At 38.2% G+C, this 16,592-nt stretch overlaps 1 protein-coding gene across 1 annotated transcript in view; it reads left to right on the forward strand.

Annotated features, from left to right (window-relative positions):
• The window catches only part of NRDC (nardilysin convertase), a 102,849-nt gene that overhangs the window by 79,901 nt on the left and 6,356 nt on the right, over window positions 1–16,592 (forward strand). Inside the window, exons 17-24 of the mRNA NM_001206991.1 lie at window positions 2,386–2,490; window positions 6,723–6,846; window positions 7,398–7,484; window positions 9,150–9,269; window positions 10,390–10,441; window positions 11,469–11,619; window positions 14,667–14,794; window positions 16,306–16,468. Coding sequence (NP_001193920.1) covers window positions 2,386–2,490; window positions 6,723–6,846; window positions 7,398–7,484; window positions 9,150–9,269; window positions 10,390–10,441; window positions 11,469–11,619; window positions 14,667–14,794; window positions 16,306–16,468 — 930 coding nt within the window. The remainder of the gene's footprint in view (window positions 1–2,385; window positions 2,491–6,722; window positions 6,847–7,397; window positions 7,485–9,149; window positions 9,270–10,389; window positions 10,442–11,468; window positions 11,620–14,666; window positions 14,795–16,305; window positions 16,469–16,592) is intronic.

The following is a 16,592-nucleotide window of genomic DNA, read 5'->3' on the forward strand; positions in this document are numbered from 1 at the left end:
TGGTGGTGCTGAATTCTCTGAGCTTTTGCTTGTCTGTACAGCTTTTGATTTCTCCTTCATATTTGAATGAGATCCTTGCTGGATCCAGTAATCTGGGTTGTAGGTTTTTCTCTTTCATCACTTAAGTATGTCCTGCCGTTCCCTTCTGGCCTGAAGAGTTTCTATTGCGAGATCAGCTGTTATCCTTATGGGAATCCCCTTGTGAGTTATTTATTGTTTTTCCCTTGCTGCTTTTAATGTTTGTTCTTTGTGTTTGATCTTTGTTAATTTGATTAATATGTGTCTTGGGGTGTTTCACCTTGGGTTTATCCTGTTTGGGACTTTCTGGGTTTCTTGGATTTGGGTGGCTATCTCCTTCCCCATTTTAGGAAAGTTTTCAACTATTATCTCCTCAAGTATTTTCTCATGCCCTTTCTTTTTGTCTTCTTCTGGGACTCCTATGATTTGAATGTTGGGGCATTTAACATTGTCCCAGAGGTTTCTGAGGTTGTCCTCACTTCTTTTAATTCTTTTTTCTTTTTTTCTCTCTGCTTCATTTATTTCCACCACTCTATCTTCCACCTCACTTATCCTATCTTCTGCCTCAGTTATTCTACTGTTGGTTCCCTCCAGAGTGCTTTTGATTTCAGTTATTGCATTATTCATTATTGATTGACTCTTTTTTATTTCTTCTAGGTCCTTGTTAAACTTTTCTTGCATCTTCTCAATCCTTGTCTCCAGACTATTTATCTGTAACTCCATTTTGGTTTCAAGATTTTTGATCATTTTTACTGTCATTATTCTGAATTCTTTTTCAGGTAGACTCCCTATCTCCTCCTCTTTTGTTTGGTTTGGTGGGCTTTTATCATGTTCCTTTACCTGCTGAATATTTCTCTGCCTTTTCATCTTGTTTAGGTTGCTGTGTTTGAGGTGGCCTTTCCGAATTCTGGTAGTTTGTGGTTCCTCTTTATTGTGGAGGTTCCTCCCTGTGGGTGGGGTTGGATGAGTGGCTTGTCAAGGTTTCCTGGTTAGGGAAGCTTCCATCAGTGTTCTGATGGGTGGAGCTGGATCTTTTCTCTCTGGAGTGCAATGAAGTATCCGGTAGTGAGTCCAGGATCCCAGGAAGACTTGGTTAGCAACTGGGAGTCTGCTTGCAGTTTGGTAGAGGATGCCATCCCTGGGGCCGAGTTTTCCCTTTGCCTTATGGCTCTGGCCGTTGCATGCCTGCCTCCCTGCCTCTGGCAGGGGATGGGCCAGTGTGCTGCTGGCTATCTCTCCTTTGGTATTGGCTCAGTCCTTTGTTCTGTGAGCAGCCCAGCAGTGCCTTAGGTTAGACCTTTTTGTGGAAGTTCTCTCTCTCTTTCCTCATTTTTTTTCCCTCTCTCTGGCTATCCCCTGGTTTGGGTTGCTATCTCACGTTAGCTCCCTCAGATTGCCCTTATGGCATTCAGGCCCAGTCCTTACCCTAAGCACTGCAGCCTGCACCTCCCTGTTCAGCCCCCACTTGCTGGTGGCAGACGCAAGCATCTGGGCTACTGGGAGCTGCAGTTTAGCGCGTAATCTGTGGGTTTTATTTATTTTTTCCTCCCGGTTATGTTGCCCTCTGAGATTCCAAAACTCCCCACAGACCTGCCAATGAGAGGGTTTCCTGGTGTTTGGAAACTTCTTCTCTTTTATGACTCCCTCCTGGGATGGGTCTCCGTCCCTAACTCTTTTGTCTCTCTTTTTATCTTTTATATTTTGTCTTACCTCCTTTCAAAGACAATTGGCTGCCTTTCTGGGTGCCTGGTGTCCTCTGCCAGCATTTAGAAGTTGTTTTGTGGTATTTGCTCAGTGTTCAAATGATCTTTTGATAAATTTGTAGGGGAGAAAGTGGTCTCCTTGTCCTGTTCCTCTGCCATCTTAGGGACTGCCCTCATTAGTTCAGTTTTAAATTGAGATAATATACTAGTTAATTTTACCATTTATATCAAGGCTTTAATGACAAAATTTGATTTCTACCTTGATTTTGATTGATGCTTACAAATAGTTTTTAGGTTATAGTGCTGTAGTGATTAAATGATGAAGACTCTGTCTTTGGGCACTTCACAGTGCCCATTGTTAAAATTTGGGCCATTGTTAAAATTTCTCCCATGAAGATGCTGTGACCTGATTAGAGCCTTGTGTGTTGTAGGGCTCAGGATGGGGGATTGGTGGGGTGTTAGGATAAGCTACTTAAAGTAGTTCTCTGGCTAATTTATGTTAGAATTCTGAGCACCAGATCCTTAAGCTGCCATTTTATTTGGTTGTATCTGTGGGAAACTTTTGGTTTCATTTAAAAAAAAAGAGCTAAGTATTTATAGTTTGTGGGAAATTAAGGATAGTAATGAGGAATTTCTGGTGTGAAATAATTTTACCTCTTTACAGACAGATCCAGTTGAGTATGTGGAAAACATGTGTGAAAACATGCAGCTGTACCCACTACAGGACTTTCTCACTGGAGATCAGCTTCTTTTTGAATACAAGCCAGAAGTAAGGAGGTTTCCATCTCTAAACCTTACTTTTAGAGAAAGAGGAGGGTGAGAAAGTGCAGAAAGGTACATAAGAACATGAGAATGGAGAAAATTAGGTTATGTTTAGTCAGGTTTTTGTTTGTTTTAACTGAAGAAATATCAGTAGTTTTGTGGATAATTTTTCATGATTCTTGTATATGACCATGCTTTAATATGACGAGAAAATCAAGTCCTCTCCTTAGGTACGTTCTTTCTATTTTTCAAGTGTTGAAACATCTATTAAAGTCATTTCTAAGAATTATGTGCTTTAGGTGATAAACATACTTGCTTAGCTTGCCTTTTAATTCTATTGGAGACTCTGTACAATTTTAATCATTTTGAGAATATATACAAGAGAAATACAAGAATCCTTGATTTCAAAATATATGACTTATGTGTAATAAATATTACACATAAATAGTTGGTCAAGGTCTTTCTTTCACTAGTCCTGGTAAATAAATCATTTCACTCCATATGGGGTAGAGGTTCTCAACCAGGGGTGATTTTGTCCCCATGGGATATTTGTCACTGCCTGGGTACAAGGAAAACCATTCAGCATCACAGTAATCCCAGTCTGTGCTCCAACCACTGATGCCGAAGAAGCTGAAGTTGACCAGTTCTGTGAAAACCTACAACACTTCTAAAATTAGCACCAGAGATGTCCTTTTCATCATAGGAGATTGGAATGCAAAAGTAGGGAGTCAAGAGATACCCAGAATAACAGAAAAGTTTGTCCTTGAAGTACAAAATGAAGTAAGGCAAAGGCTAACAAAGTTTTGTCAAGAAAGCACACTGGTCATTGCAAACACCCTTTGCAACAACCCAAAGACTATTCTGCACGTGGATATCACCAGATTGGTCAGTACCAAAATCATATTGATTTATGTTCTTTGCAGCTAAAGATGGAGAAGCTGTAGTTAGTAAAAACAAGACCTGGAGCTGACTGTGGCTCAAATCATGAGCTTCTTATTGCAAAATTCAGCTTTAATTGAAGAAAGTAGGGAAAACTGCCAGGCCATTCAGGTTTGACATAAATCAAATCCCTTATGATTATATGGTGGAGGTAACTAATAGATTCAAGGGACTAGATCTGGTAGACAGAGTGACTGAAGGAATATGGATGGAGGTTCATAACATGGTATAGGAGGCAGTGACCAAAACCATGCCAAAGAAAAAGAAAAAAAATTCAGAAAGGTAAAGTGGTTGTCTGAAAAGGCTTTACAAAGAGCTGAGGAAAGAGAAGTGAAAGACAAGGGAAAAAGGGAAAAATGCACCCAAAATGAATGCAGAGTTCTGGAGAACAACAAGGAGAGAATAAACCTTCTTAAATGAACAGTGCAAAGGAATAGAAGAAAACTATAGGATGAATAAGACTAGAGATCACTTCAAGAAAATTGGAGATACCAGTGCAACATTTCATGTAAGAAGAGGCAGGATAAAGGACAGAAATATTAAGGACCTGAAAGAAGCGGAAGAGATTAAGAAGAGGTGGCAAGAATATACAGAAGAACTTTACAAAATGTGTCTTAATGACCTGGATAACCAAGATGGTGTGGTCACTCATCTAGAGTCAGACATCCTTGGAGAGGGAAGTCAAGTGGGCCTTACGAAGCATCACTACGAAAAAGCTAGTGGAGGTGATGAAATTCCAGCTGAGCTATTTCAAATCCTAAAAGATGATGCTGTGAAAGTGCTACACACAGTATACCAGCAAATTTGGAAAACTCAGCAGTGGCCACAGGACTGGAAAAGGTCAGTTTTCATTCCAGTCCCAAAGAAGGGCAGTGTCAAAGAATATTCAAACTACCGTACAGTTGCTCATTTCACATGCTAGCAAAGTAATGCTCAAAATCTTTCAAGCTAGGCTTCAGCTGTACATTAACTGAGAACTTACCGATGTACATACTAGGTTTAGAAAAGGCAGAGGAATCGGAAATCAAATTGCCAACGTTCATTAGATCATGGAGAAAGCAAGGGAAGTATAGAAAAACATCTCCTTCTGCTTCATGAAGACTGTGTTAATAAAGCCTTTGTGGGGATCACAACAAACAGTAGAAAATTCTTAAAGAGATGGGAATATCAGACCACCTTACCTGTCTCCTGAGAAACCTGTATGCGGGTCAAGAAGCAACAGTTAGAACCAGACATAAAAAAAACTGACTGGTTTAAAATTGGGACATGAGTATGACTAGGCTGTATACTGTCCTTGCTTATTTAATTTCTACATCATGTGAAATGCTGGGCTGGGGGAAATCACAAGCTGAAATCAGGATTGCCAGAAGAAATATTGGCAACTTCAGATATGCAGATAATACCACTCTAATGGCAGAAAACAAAGAGGAATCAAAGATCCTCTTGATTAGGGTGAAAGAGGAGTGAAAAACCTGGCTTAAAACTCAACATTCAAAAAAATTAAGATCATGGCATCCAGTCCCATCATTTCATGGCAAACAGAAGGGATAAAAGTGGAAACAGTGACAGATTTTATTTTCTTGGGCTCCAAAATCACTGCAGATGGTGATTGCAGCCATAAAATTAAAAGATGCTTGCTTCTTGGAAGGAAAACTATGACAAACCTAGACAATATATTAAAAAGCAGACATCACTTTGTCAACAAAGGTCTGTATAGTCAAAGCTATGTTTTTTCCAGTAGTCACGTGTGGATGTGAGAGTTGGACCATCAAGAAGGCTGATTGCTGAAGAATTTATGTTTTTGAATTGTGGTGCTGGAAAAGACTCTTGAAAGCCACTTGGACATCAAGGAGATCAAACCAGTCAATCCTAAAGGAAATCAACCCTGAATATTCATTGGAAGTACTCATGCTGAAGCTGAAGCTCTAGTACTTTGGCCACCTGATATGAAGAACTGACTCATTGGAAAAGACCCTGATGCTGGGAAAGATTGAAGGCAAGAGGAGAAAGGGTTGGCAGAAGATGAGATGGTCAGGTAGCATCACAGCCTCAATGGAATGAGTTGGAGCAAAGTCCAGAAGATAGTGGAGGACAAAGAAGCCTGGTGTGCTGCAGTCCATGGGGTTGCAAGGAGTTGGACACGACTTAGTGACTGAATAACAGCAACAAAGGGTACATTTCAGTTGTCACAGCTGGAGAGTGATCTTGGCATCTAGTGGGTAGAAGCCAGAGTTATTGCTGAACATTTTACAATGCAGGAGATGGCACTCTACAACTAGAAATTATCTGGCCCAAAATGTTAATAGTGCTGAGGTGAGAGACTGTGATGATGGTAGGTATTGTAAAACTACTAATTTTAAAGAAGATAGGGAAAGGGAAAGGAGGAAGCAGTAACCACATAGTCTTGTCATTTCCCTAGGATGATTGTGCCCAGGGGTCCAAGTATTTTTTTCTGAACCACTGTTTGTTGTTTTTTTCTCAAAGAAATGTTTTTAAGTAGTAGTTAGGGTTTCAAATCTAACCCATAAAAATCTTATGCTTAGTTCTTGTCATAGCTGAAGGATTATTACAGGAGGCTCTACATTGAATCATTTTACTGATTCTTGTGTTTGAAGTAGTATAATACATAATAGTTAAGAGCATAGTTTTTGAAATTATGTACAAACTTGGTTAGAACTCCACTTGTCACTTCTAGGTGTGTTGTTCTGTGCAGATTATAGAATCTTTAATCTGTGCAAATTACTTAAACTTTAACCTCTGAGGCTGAGTGCTTTCTATAAAATAGGTATGAAAAGTAAAGTGAAACTATTAATTGCTCAATCGTGTCTGACTCTTTGTGACCCCGTAGACTGTAGCCCACTTGGCTTCTCTGTCCATGGAATTCTCCAGGCAAGAATACTGGAATGAGTATCCATTCCCTTCTCCAGGGGACCTTCCCGAACCAGGGAAAATGGGTATACCTTAAGGTTATTGTTAGGATTAAATGAAATACTACCTGGCACATAGTAAAAGCTTAGTAAATGATAGCTCTTTTCACTGCTAGTCCTCTTATGTAGAATTTGAGATGAGAACTATTGGAGCATTCTGAAGAAAGATATTTGAAGCTGCTGATAGACTAATGAAGTTTTGTCAATTAGGGTGGTCATGGACTATAGACAGTTTCATGAGCATTAAGGTGCTAGGATCTTGAGGGTGTCTAACATATTGTGGCTTTGCCTTTTTAACGGAGATGTATTAGAGTGAAGTTATAATTGTTGTATATGTGTCTCCCCCCTCCACTTTCCCCCTGTCCCCAATTAGGTCATTGCTGAAGCCCTTAATCAGCTAGTTCCTCAAAAGGCAAATCTTGTTCTACTGTCTGGTGCTAATGAGGGAAAATGTGACCTCAAGGAGAAATGGTTTGGGACTCAATATAGTATGGAAGGTAAAATATTTTAAAATTGTCCTACATTTAGGTATATGATTCACCTGGGAAGTTTTATTCCTTAATAGTTTGTCTGGTAGTTCCTGTGGGGAAAATGATATATTTTTTTTTAAGATGTTTACTTTGAAATGAAAATGATTTATATTACTTTCCTGGAAATTGTTTTCTGCAGTGCTTATATCTGTATTAGCTAGTGAGAAAATCCTGTTGTCTTTGGGAGCCTGGGGATATTTTTGGCTGTATTTTAGAAAAGTGCCCCCCAGACTTCAGTGTGCATATCACCTGGAGGTCTTATTAAAATATGGATTGTGATTCAGTAGCTCTAGAGTTGAGCTTGTGATTCTGTGTTTCTAACAAACTTTCTAGGTGATAACAAGGCTGATGAAACCACCCATTGAGTAGCAAGAGTTTGGAAACTCAGGTTATGTCACTTACAGTTTTCCTGAGAAAAAAGAATTGGTTAGTGAAGACCAGTTGTTGACTGGTTTGTTACTATGAGAATTCTGAACACTGCATTCTTTATTGGATCAGTTTGTCTTTTATCTCTACAGATATTGAAAACTCTTGGGCTGAACTGTGGAAGAGTGATTTTGAATTGAATCCAGATCTTCATCTTCCAGCTGAAAACAAGTACATAGGTCAGTGAAATATCAATCATTATACATAATCCATCCATGTACTTATATTAAATAACACCTGATCTCTGGGATGAGCATTATAGTTTTCTTACTTTTCCAAATGATAAAACTGAAGCTCAAAAAAGCCAAATGACTTGTCCTGGACTGTTCAGTTGGTGATTGCAGGAAACCGGACGTAAGCATAGATCCTGGGACTTTTTCTGGTCAATGATAGCTGATGCTTTCACGTCAGTCCCTCTAGGTGTTGCCATTATCTTGTCTGATTATTCTAGAGGTTTTCAAACTACAGCTTGCCTCCCAGTGTAATGAACTGTGAAAGCATTAAAAAAAATCAGAGTGGAAAATAGCAAAATGTTTCATTAAATAAAGAAAGGGTATTATTTTCAGAAGTTTTGTTCCCGGTAGGTATATGTGTGTGTTAACCTGTCTACTAGCTTACAACAGAAAATAATTCTAACTGTGAGGAAGTCACTGGTCTAGGACAAATATAATTTACTCAGAATTTCATTTTTCCAGCAATTCTATTCCTAGGTATATACCCAAAAGAAAACAGATATTCAAACAAATGCATGTGCATGCATGTTGATAGCAGCATTATTCACGAAAGGCAAAAGGTGGAAACAACTAGTGTTCATAATGAATAAATGGATAAACAAACTATGGCATATACATACAATGATGGATTATTCTGTCATAAAAAGAAATGACGTACTGATATATATGCTTCAGTATGGATGAATCTTGAAAACATGGTAAATGAAAGAAGACAGACAAAAGGGGTTTACATGTATGATTCTTTTCACCTGAAATACCCAGAATAGGTAAATCCATAGAGACACAGAACTCAGGTTGATGGTCGCCAGTGGCAGGGGGGAATGGGTAATGGGGAGCAACTGCTTAGTGCTCCTTAGTGCTTAGGGGTTTCCTTTTGGGTTGATAAAAATGTTTTGCAGCTAGAAAGAAGTGGTAGTTGCACACCATTGTGAATATACTTAATTCCCCTGAATTGTTCACTTTAAAATGGTTTTATTTGTTAACTTTCAAAAATATGTAAATTTTGAATATGTAAATTGGTAAATGACATTCTCATTCAAGAATGCATTCATAAATTGGTCTATACAATTATTTTGACCAAAGGTCCCTCTCACAGTTAAGATTAGTCAGCTCTTGGGAAATTACAGATTTTCAGAGTTCATGTAGTTTAAGGTCAAGAGCGGAGAAGGCCGTGGCACCCTACTCCAGTACTCTTGCCTGGAAAATCCCATGGACGGAGGAGCCTGGTAAACTGCAGTCCATGGGGTTGCTAAGAGTCGGACACGACTGAGTGACTTCACTTTCACTTTTCACTTTCATGCATTGGAGAAGGAAATGGCAACCCACTCCAGTGTTCTTGCCCTGAGAATCCCAGAGACGGGGGAGCCTGGTGGGCTGCCGTCTATGGGGTCGCACAGGGTTGGACACTACTGAAGCGACTTAGGAGCAGCAGCAGCAAGGCCAAGAGGACTTTCTTTTTAGTATTGTTCTACTAATTTATTGTACTCTAACATTTGAATTTGACATGTTTTTGCTTCAAAAAAGAGTTACCTAGAGTTCTGAAACCAAGAACAGATTGATGGAAATTCTGTTGTGATAACTGAGTGATTTATTACCTTTTGCTTTTGTTAGCCACGGATTTCATGTTGAAGGCTTTTGATTGTCCAGAGACAGAATACCCTGTTAAAATTGTGAATACTCCACAAGGTTGCCTGTGGTATAAGAAAGACAACAAATTCAAAATCCCCAAAGGTAAAATGTTTACCTCCTTAAAACTAGTGAAATAAGTATAACCAAACTTTCTCCAGTTTCTCACAACCTTTTACCTCTTGTCTGTCACATCTCTTCCTTTCCTCTTTTCCTTCTACTTGAAGACCTTTTCCAGGCTTACCTGTCGGATCCATACTATGCTCCTGTGCTGTCACAGAAATTCTTATGTACACTACAGATTCCAGGGAATAAATAAGGATTCAAGCATAAAATGAAATTATTTTTTGATTTTTTTTTCTCAGTTAAATGAAAGCAGAGCCAGGTGTTTGGCTGTCTCAGGCAGCAGGTGGTGTTTTTTGAACATTATTGTTAAAAAGAGAATCAAGAGTAAGAGTATGCTGAAAGGAATTATTCTTAGACGTGATAGATAGCCAAGTCCAGCATTACAAATGTGAAATATCCTCCATCTGTCTCCCTGTACTCTTTGTTTCTCAGCCTAAAGGAAGTGTTGTATATACAGTTAACCAGACTCTGAAGCTCTTATCTTCAACATGGTAGCCCAAACTGTGTTGCTTTTTAAATTTTGTGTTCTTGTGCATAGCATAGGAACTTACTGAAGCAACTTGGAATCAAAGGGTAGGTGCTCTTGTTTGCCATCTAGCCCATATCCGTAGCCTTGACACAACTGTACTATAGTTCTAAGGGATTCTTGAGTTCACTGGGAAGGTGTTTACTCAGTTTTTCTTGGATAGATTATGAGTTTCTAAAAATGTTCTTAACATTTATTCCGCTTCCTTGGAACAGGACTGATACAACTTTCTGTGAGCATTGGTATTTTTCCCTTAATGTTCTTGACATGTATACCTCTATATGCATTTTTCCTGACCAAGGCTATTGATAGTAAGAGTATTCATAGGCCTCTCTGCATATCTGTCTATATATGTGATTTTCCTATAGATTAAAGTATGCCTTCTGGACACTATTTGGAATGGTAAATATACTTATTAAGGACGCTTAAGGATAAAAATGTAATGAGGATTTAAGGATTAGTGGTTTATTTCAGAATTTTTAAAACATCATCATATTGGGGGAAAATAACAGATGTACTAAATATTTGAGGCCTCTGGCCATTAGTTTCTTATTTAGGGTCTTTTTCTTTCAGCATATATACGTTTCCATCTGATCTCACCTTTGATACAGAAGTCTGCAGCAAAGTAAGAAATTGTCCTCTTTTCTGGAAGATATATATATTTTAATTATTGAAAGACTTTTATTTCTGAATCATTGTATCATTCTCTTTGTCAGTACTTGAGCTGTGCTCCTCATGTATGTGTTTTCTATGTGCCCAAAACAAATTATCTGTGTGAATCACTAAGATGGAATTGTGGCTGCTCCGTCTCCAGCACTTATTTGTACTGGATTGAGAAAGTTCCTTAAAGATAAGCTTGGGTTAGCCTCCAGTATATAATGAGGACTAGTGTGAATCTGTTGACCTGTATTTTGAGACTGCCAAGGAGTCTGATTTTACTTCATTCTTAGCAAATTATTTACACGTTTATATAGATAGCTGTATTGTGGGAGGTCAGAGAGCCTAAAATGTACCTGAATCATAGGAGGTGCTCAGGAAATGTTACTACATTTCTTCCTTTCTTTTGCCCCTTAACCTGTAAAATCCAGCCTTAAACTGACAAATAGCACTAACATTATTAATATCCAGTCTAAAAAGTGCATTACAGGACTTCCCTGGCCATCCAGTGGTTAAGACTATGCATTTCCAATGCATCAGTCTCTGGTTCGATTCCTAGTTGGGAAACTAAGATTCCACATGCCACATGGCCAAAAAAAAAACACAAAAAAACATGACCCTACTCTCTTCCCTCAGATTTTTAATTTGTTGGCCAGAAAACCTAGGCCACAGGGATAGCCAGAGCATTTGGGCCAGTTGCTTTTCATGTATTTTACACTTATCCCATTGTGCAACATAAATATTATCATATTCTATTTGTGCATGACATGAAAAAGATTAGGGGAGCACTGCTGAAGGTGGGAGTTCTGTAATGCCCTGGTGAACCCGAGCCCTAGTAAGCTGTATTTACCTTTGAGCTCAGTTAGTATATAGAGTTTACATTCTGGAGTAGTGAATTAACATCTTTATAAAAGTGAAGTTTCTTACTCTAAGTTGAAGGAAATTTGTCTATTTCTTGTCAGTTAATGATGCTGTTTGCATTTTTATACTCTTAGTGTGGTCCTCTTTGATATCTTTGTCAATATCCTTACCCATAACCTTGCGGAACCAGCTTATGAAGCAGATGTGGCACAGCTGGAGTATAAGCTGGTCGCTGGAGAACATGGTTTAATTATTCGAGTGAAAGGATTCAACCATAAACTACCTGTAAGTACAGTGCTCTGATTTCTTTGCAGACAACTTTAAAATTTCCTATTTGTTTGTTGTGCCTATAGCACCAAGCATAGAGGTTTGTGCATAAGGTGCTGTATATGAAAAGAAATATGTATTAATATAGATCATTAGGTTTTTTTGACTGAGGCAGGTATTCCAACTTTGGCCACATATAAGAGCAACATATATTCTTAATTAATTGTATTTATTGGGCTTCCCTGGTAGCTCAGCCTGCAATGCAGGAAACCCTGGTTCGATTCCTGGGTGGGACAGATTCCTTAGAGAAGGGAACAGCTACCCACTCCAATATTCTGGCCTGGAGATCATTATGGTTTTTTTGGCTGATGGCAGGTATTCTGACTTTGGCCACATATAAGAGCAACATATATTCTTCAATTAATTACATTTATTAGTGTTGTATACATTAGTAATAGATATAGCACAGCCTGTGCTTCAGACTTGATTATACTTCTCTTTACTGTCAGTTTCTCTGCAGCCAACACTGGTATTTAGGACTTGTTTGAGTGTAATTGGGCTGCCCTTGTGGCTCAGACAGTAGAGAGTCTGCCTGCAATGTGGGAGACCTAGATTCTATTCCTGGGTTGGGGAGATCCCCTGGAGAAGGAAAACGCTACCCACTCCAGTATTCTGGCCTGGAGAATTCCATGGACAGAGGAGCCTGGTGGGCTACAGTCCATGGGGTCACAAAGAGTTGGACACGACTGAGTGACTAGCTCTTTCTTTGTTTTCTTTTTTGAGTGTAATTTCATGCCATAGTGCAAGGACAGATTTAAAACACCTGACATGTTCCCTGATACCCTGACGAAGAGTAGAACTTAGATGTCTGTGTTCTTTCTTTGTCTTCTCACAGTCTTTTCCATTGTTTCAAGTGTGTGTGTCTTGTTCCCTTCTAAGTTTATGACTCTTAAGAAACAGAGTTTATATCTTGTTAGTGATTTATCTTTTGGTAAAGAATATGTTTCAATGTCATCTGTCAGTACTTCATAAGTAAAGGAAGAAATACCAAGAACCAGGTAAAATAATGTACCCAGCAATAAATTTTATATGTTGGTTTTTTGGGTAGAACATATATTAACATTTGGGGAATTGGGTTTATCTAAGAAAAATTCTGGAGGAGAGGACCTGGAAGTAATTAGACCTGTGCTAAGAGGTGATAGCCTCCATATCTTAGCAAAAACCCTAGAGAAGAGTAGTTTTCTTCTTTATACCCTCTTACTTGTCAGTCTCCCCTGGGAACAAAAATTATTCTTAGGAGGAGACACATGGAATATTTTAGTAACCTTCAAAAGAGTAAATATAATGTAGCTTAAAATCCAGACATATTAAAGCCAAATACAGTAGTTGTCATTTGGTAGGTATGTTTTGGAATTACCTGGAGAGCTTTTTAGAAATACAAACCATAGTATTTGAGGTTCTTCATTTTATGAAGCTTCCCTACTGTAACATTAAAACTTTATATAAATACTATAAATACATATGTAAAACTAGAGATCATTTACACCTATGAAATACAGAGTCAAGCATTCTAAAAACTTGAAAGTTAAGTTCAAATATAACAAGAAGAATAATTGACCATGACCAGTGCCAGCAAAGCAAAGAGTTGGTTGTTCAGTTTTATGAAGCTGTTATAAATCATTATAACACAAGTCAGTTAAGAAACACTGTGTGAATATAGTGATAATGAACATAAATCATTATATCAAAGTCAGTTGAGAAATACTATATGAATATAGTGATTAATGCCCCCAAAATTATTTGATAAATTTGAGCTGTCATTCCTAATAAGTAGGAATAAAGGGAGGTTACTCAACCACAATAAAAATCTTAATTAAATGTACAATAACAGATGTTATACTAACTGATGAAATCCTGAACATTAAAATTAGGAACAAGCCGAGGATACCCACGATCACTTCTATTAGTCGACATTATTTTTAGAATTTCTGGCTACTGTATTAAAGTGAAAAAATAAAAACACCTGGAAGAGAAAAAGCATTTTTCTTTGCAAAATACTATTAGAATTTAAAAAATAATTTGTGATATGACTCATCATAAGACCAGTATATCAATGGCTCATTTTCCTGTAGTGTAATAACCACTTAGAAATGGATTGGGAAAAAATATGTCACTATAATATTGAGAAAAATAATCAAATATGTAAGAATAAAGAAGAAAAGTATAGAACCTATCTAAAGAAAGCTATAAATCTTTTTGAAGCATATAAAAGACTTTAAGGGGGAAGACTCCACATGTTTCTGGATAGCACAGGTTGATACAAAGTCATTATTTCCTAAATTATCTCCTCCCAGTTAAAATCAAATTTTGGGGCAGTGGAGATGCTCAATAAAATTATTTTTAAGTTTAATGGGAAGGAAAAAATGTTTTAAAATACCTCTGAAAATTATGAAAAAGAAAATTTTTATTCCTTCAGATTTTATAATTATTGAGAACTTTAGCTCCTAAAAATTCTTTGAGGGAGGGGCTTCCCTGGTGGTTCAGTGGTAAAGAATCTACCTGCCAATGCAGGAAACACCAGTTCAATCCTTGATCTGGGAAGATCCCACATGTCCCGGAGCTCGTGTGCTACAACTGTTGAGCCAGTGCTTAGAGCCCGGGAGACGCACCTGCAGAGCCCACATGCTGCAACTACTGAAGCCCGTGCAGCCTAGACTCTGCTCCACAACGAGAGAGACCACCGCAGTGAGAAGCTGATCACAATAACTAGAGAGCAGTCCCCACTCACTGCAACTATAGAAAAGCCTACATAGCAGTGAAGATCCAGCACAGCCAAAAATAAATAAATGAATTACTGGAAAAAAAAATAGCTAGGTGGTGTAGCCATGGGTTAAGGGGAAAAAAAAAAAAAAAAGATTCTTTGAGTCATTAGTACTTATGTCCCACACAATGCCTATTTTATCATATTGAACCCCTGGTAGCAACCAATGGGAAACATTTTCCCCCTAAAAATCAGTGGATTTACATGTTTCTCCACTTACGGTGTTTCTTTCTTTTCTTCTTAGCTACTGTTTCAGCTTATTATTGACTACTTAGCGGAGTTCAGTTCCACACCAGCTGTGTTTACAATGATAACTGAGCAATTGAAGAAGACCTACTTTAACATCCTCATCAAGCCTGAAACTCTGGCCAAGTGGGTATACATGGGATCAGCTTATATTTTGAAGGCCTAAAACTATATGCCTTCCTTGGAATTAAGTGTGGGGAGTGAGGCTGTTGTTTCAGTGCTAATTCAGATGTGATAGAATTGTGCTGTGTTTTAGGAAACTAGCCCATAGAGTTAGAGAGTTCCTAAACTCAGTGTAAGTAGTTATCAGTGAGGAGGACTGCAGACAGTCTACTATACTTAATTAGAGGCTAAAGGTTAAAAGAGTGTTTTTTCCTAGTTTCTAAGTAAAAAATAGTTCAAAAAGTGCTGACTTTGTTGTAGCTCAAAATTGCTTAGTGTATTGGATGTTATGATAAGTAGCTGAGTTAAATTGCCTAACAGGTCATTTATCTGACAACTGCAGCTATCCAGAATTCAGTCAGGTTGCAGAAGAGAGCAGAAACGCTTCTGGACAGTCTGTATGCCCTCTGCTAATAGGCAGTCATCTTGGGCCTTTCACCAGAGCCTGTTCTTTAATCTAGGGCCAGCGGTAGCTTATAGGGTACCTTTGTGTGAATCAGAAAAAAGTACACTCTTGAGGATAAAAAGGCTCTGTCAGCAGGTAGAGCCTTTGTGGGAGGGGGGAAAAAGTCCCCTCTGAGCAGATATAGCCCTTTATGCACATGGCTTGCGAGCCCCTACTTGACCTGTTTGCTGGGCATCTGTAAATACCCTGCATTAGACATAGTTATAATGAGACCATAAATGGCCAAAATTCGAAAGCAGGGGAGGGAGTAGTTAAGAATCAGACATGTAATAACTGATAATCTGATCACAAAAAGTTATAAAAACTAATAACCAAATATAAATGGGAAAGGAGAGTTGTCTGGAACTATTGATATAATTAAAAATAGCCCCATATATCCTATAACTCCTGAATACTACTTTGTTAAAATGTGGTAGAGTAATAGTACTTGTTTATTGAAGATTTGGTATGTGTTAGATCTAAGAACTTTAAGTGTATTTATTTAATTCTCACCAAAACTGATAATAGTATGGCGTTTTTATTTCCCTTGTTTTACAAATGAAATTGAGCCACAAATGTTAGGTAACTTGGCCATATTTAAACAGCTTACTAAGAAAAATAAATAAATAGCTTACTGTGTGGGAGGGGGTTAGTCTGATTCTTGCCTAGAGCCAGTTATGCTGTATTGTCATTGTAGATATACATGATGGTCACTTCCAGTAATGAATAAATGCTAGTGAGATTTGAAATCAAAATAGTAATATTGGTTTGTGACTCATTTGGCAGCTTGTGTGAAATGTTTTATTTTGCAATTGAAACATAAGTTTTACCAATGAGCTAATAATCTATGTAATAGTCTATATATGCAGTTTTAAATGCTTTTTGCTGCTTATGACATTGTTTCCCTATCTTAAGTAGTGATAGAAATTGTCACTTTAAAGAAACACATCATCTATAGAAACTTAACCCAATCCTATACCCTTACGATTCATTTCTTACAATAAGACTTTTTTTTTCCTGCTCTCTGTAGAGATGTTCGGCTTTTAATCCTGGAGTATTCCCGTTGGTCTATGATTGATAAGTATCGCGCTTTGATGGATGGCCTTTCCCTTGAGTCTCTGCTGAGCTTCGTCAGAGAATTCAAAGCCCAGCTCTTTGTTGAGGGCCTGGTACAAGGAAATGTCACAAGCACAGTGAGTGTCAGGGTTCTGTTGGTACAGACCAGGTATGAATGCTGTTCTGCGCTCTGGAATTCTATTAGTTCTTCCCTAAAGGGGAAGCTCTGTAATTTTGGCAGGCCAGCATCGTCACAGTCTG

Source organism: Bos taurus, chromosome 3 (assembly GCF_002263795.3).
Source record: "Bos taurus isolate L1 Dominette 01449 registration number 42190680 breed Hereford chromosome 3, ARS-UCD2.0, whole genome shotgun sequence".
NCBI classification, from domain to species: Eukaryota; Metazoa; Chordata; class Mammalia; order Artiodactyla; family Bovidae; genus Bos; species Bos taurus.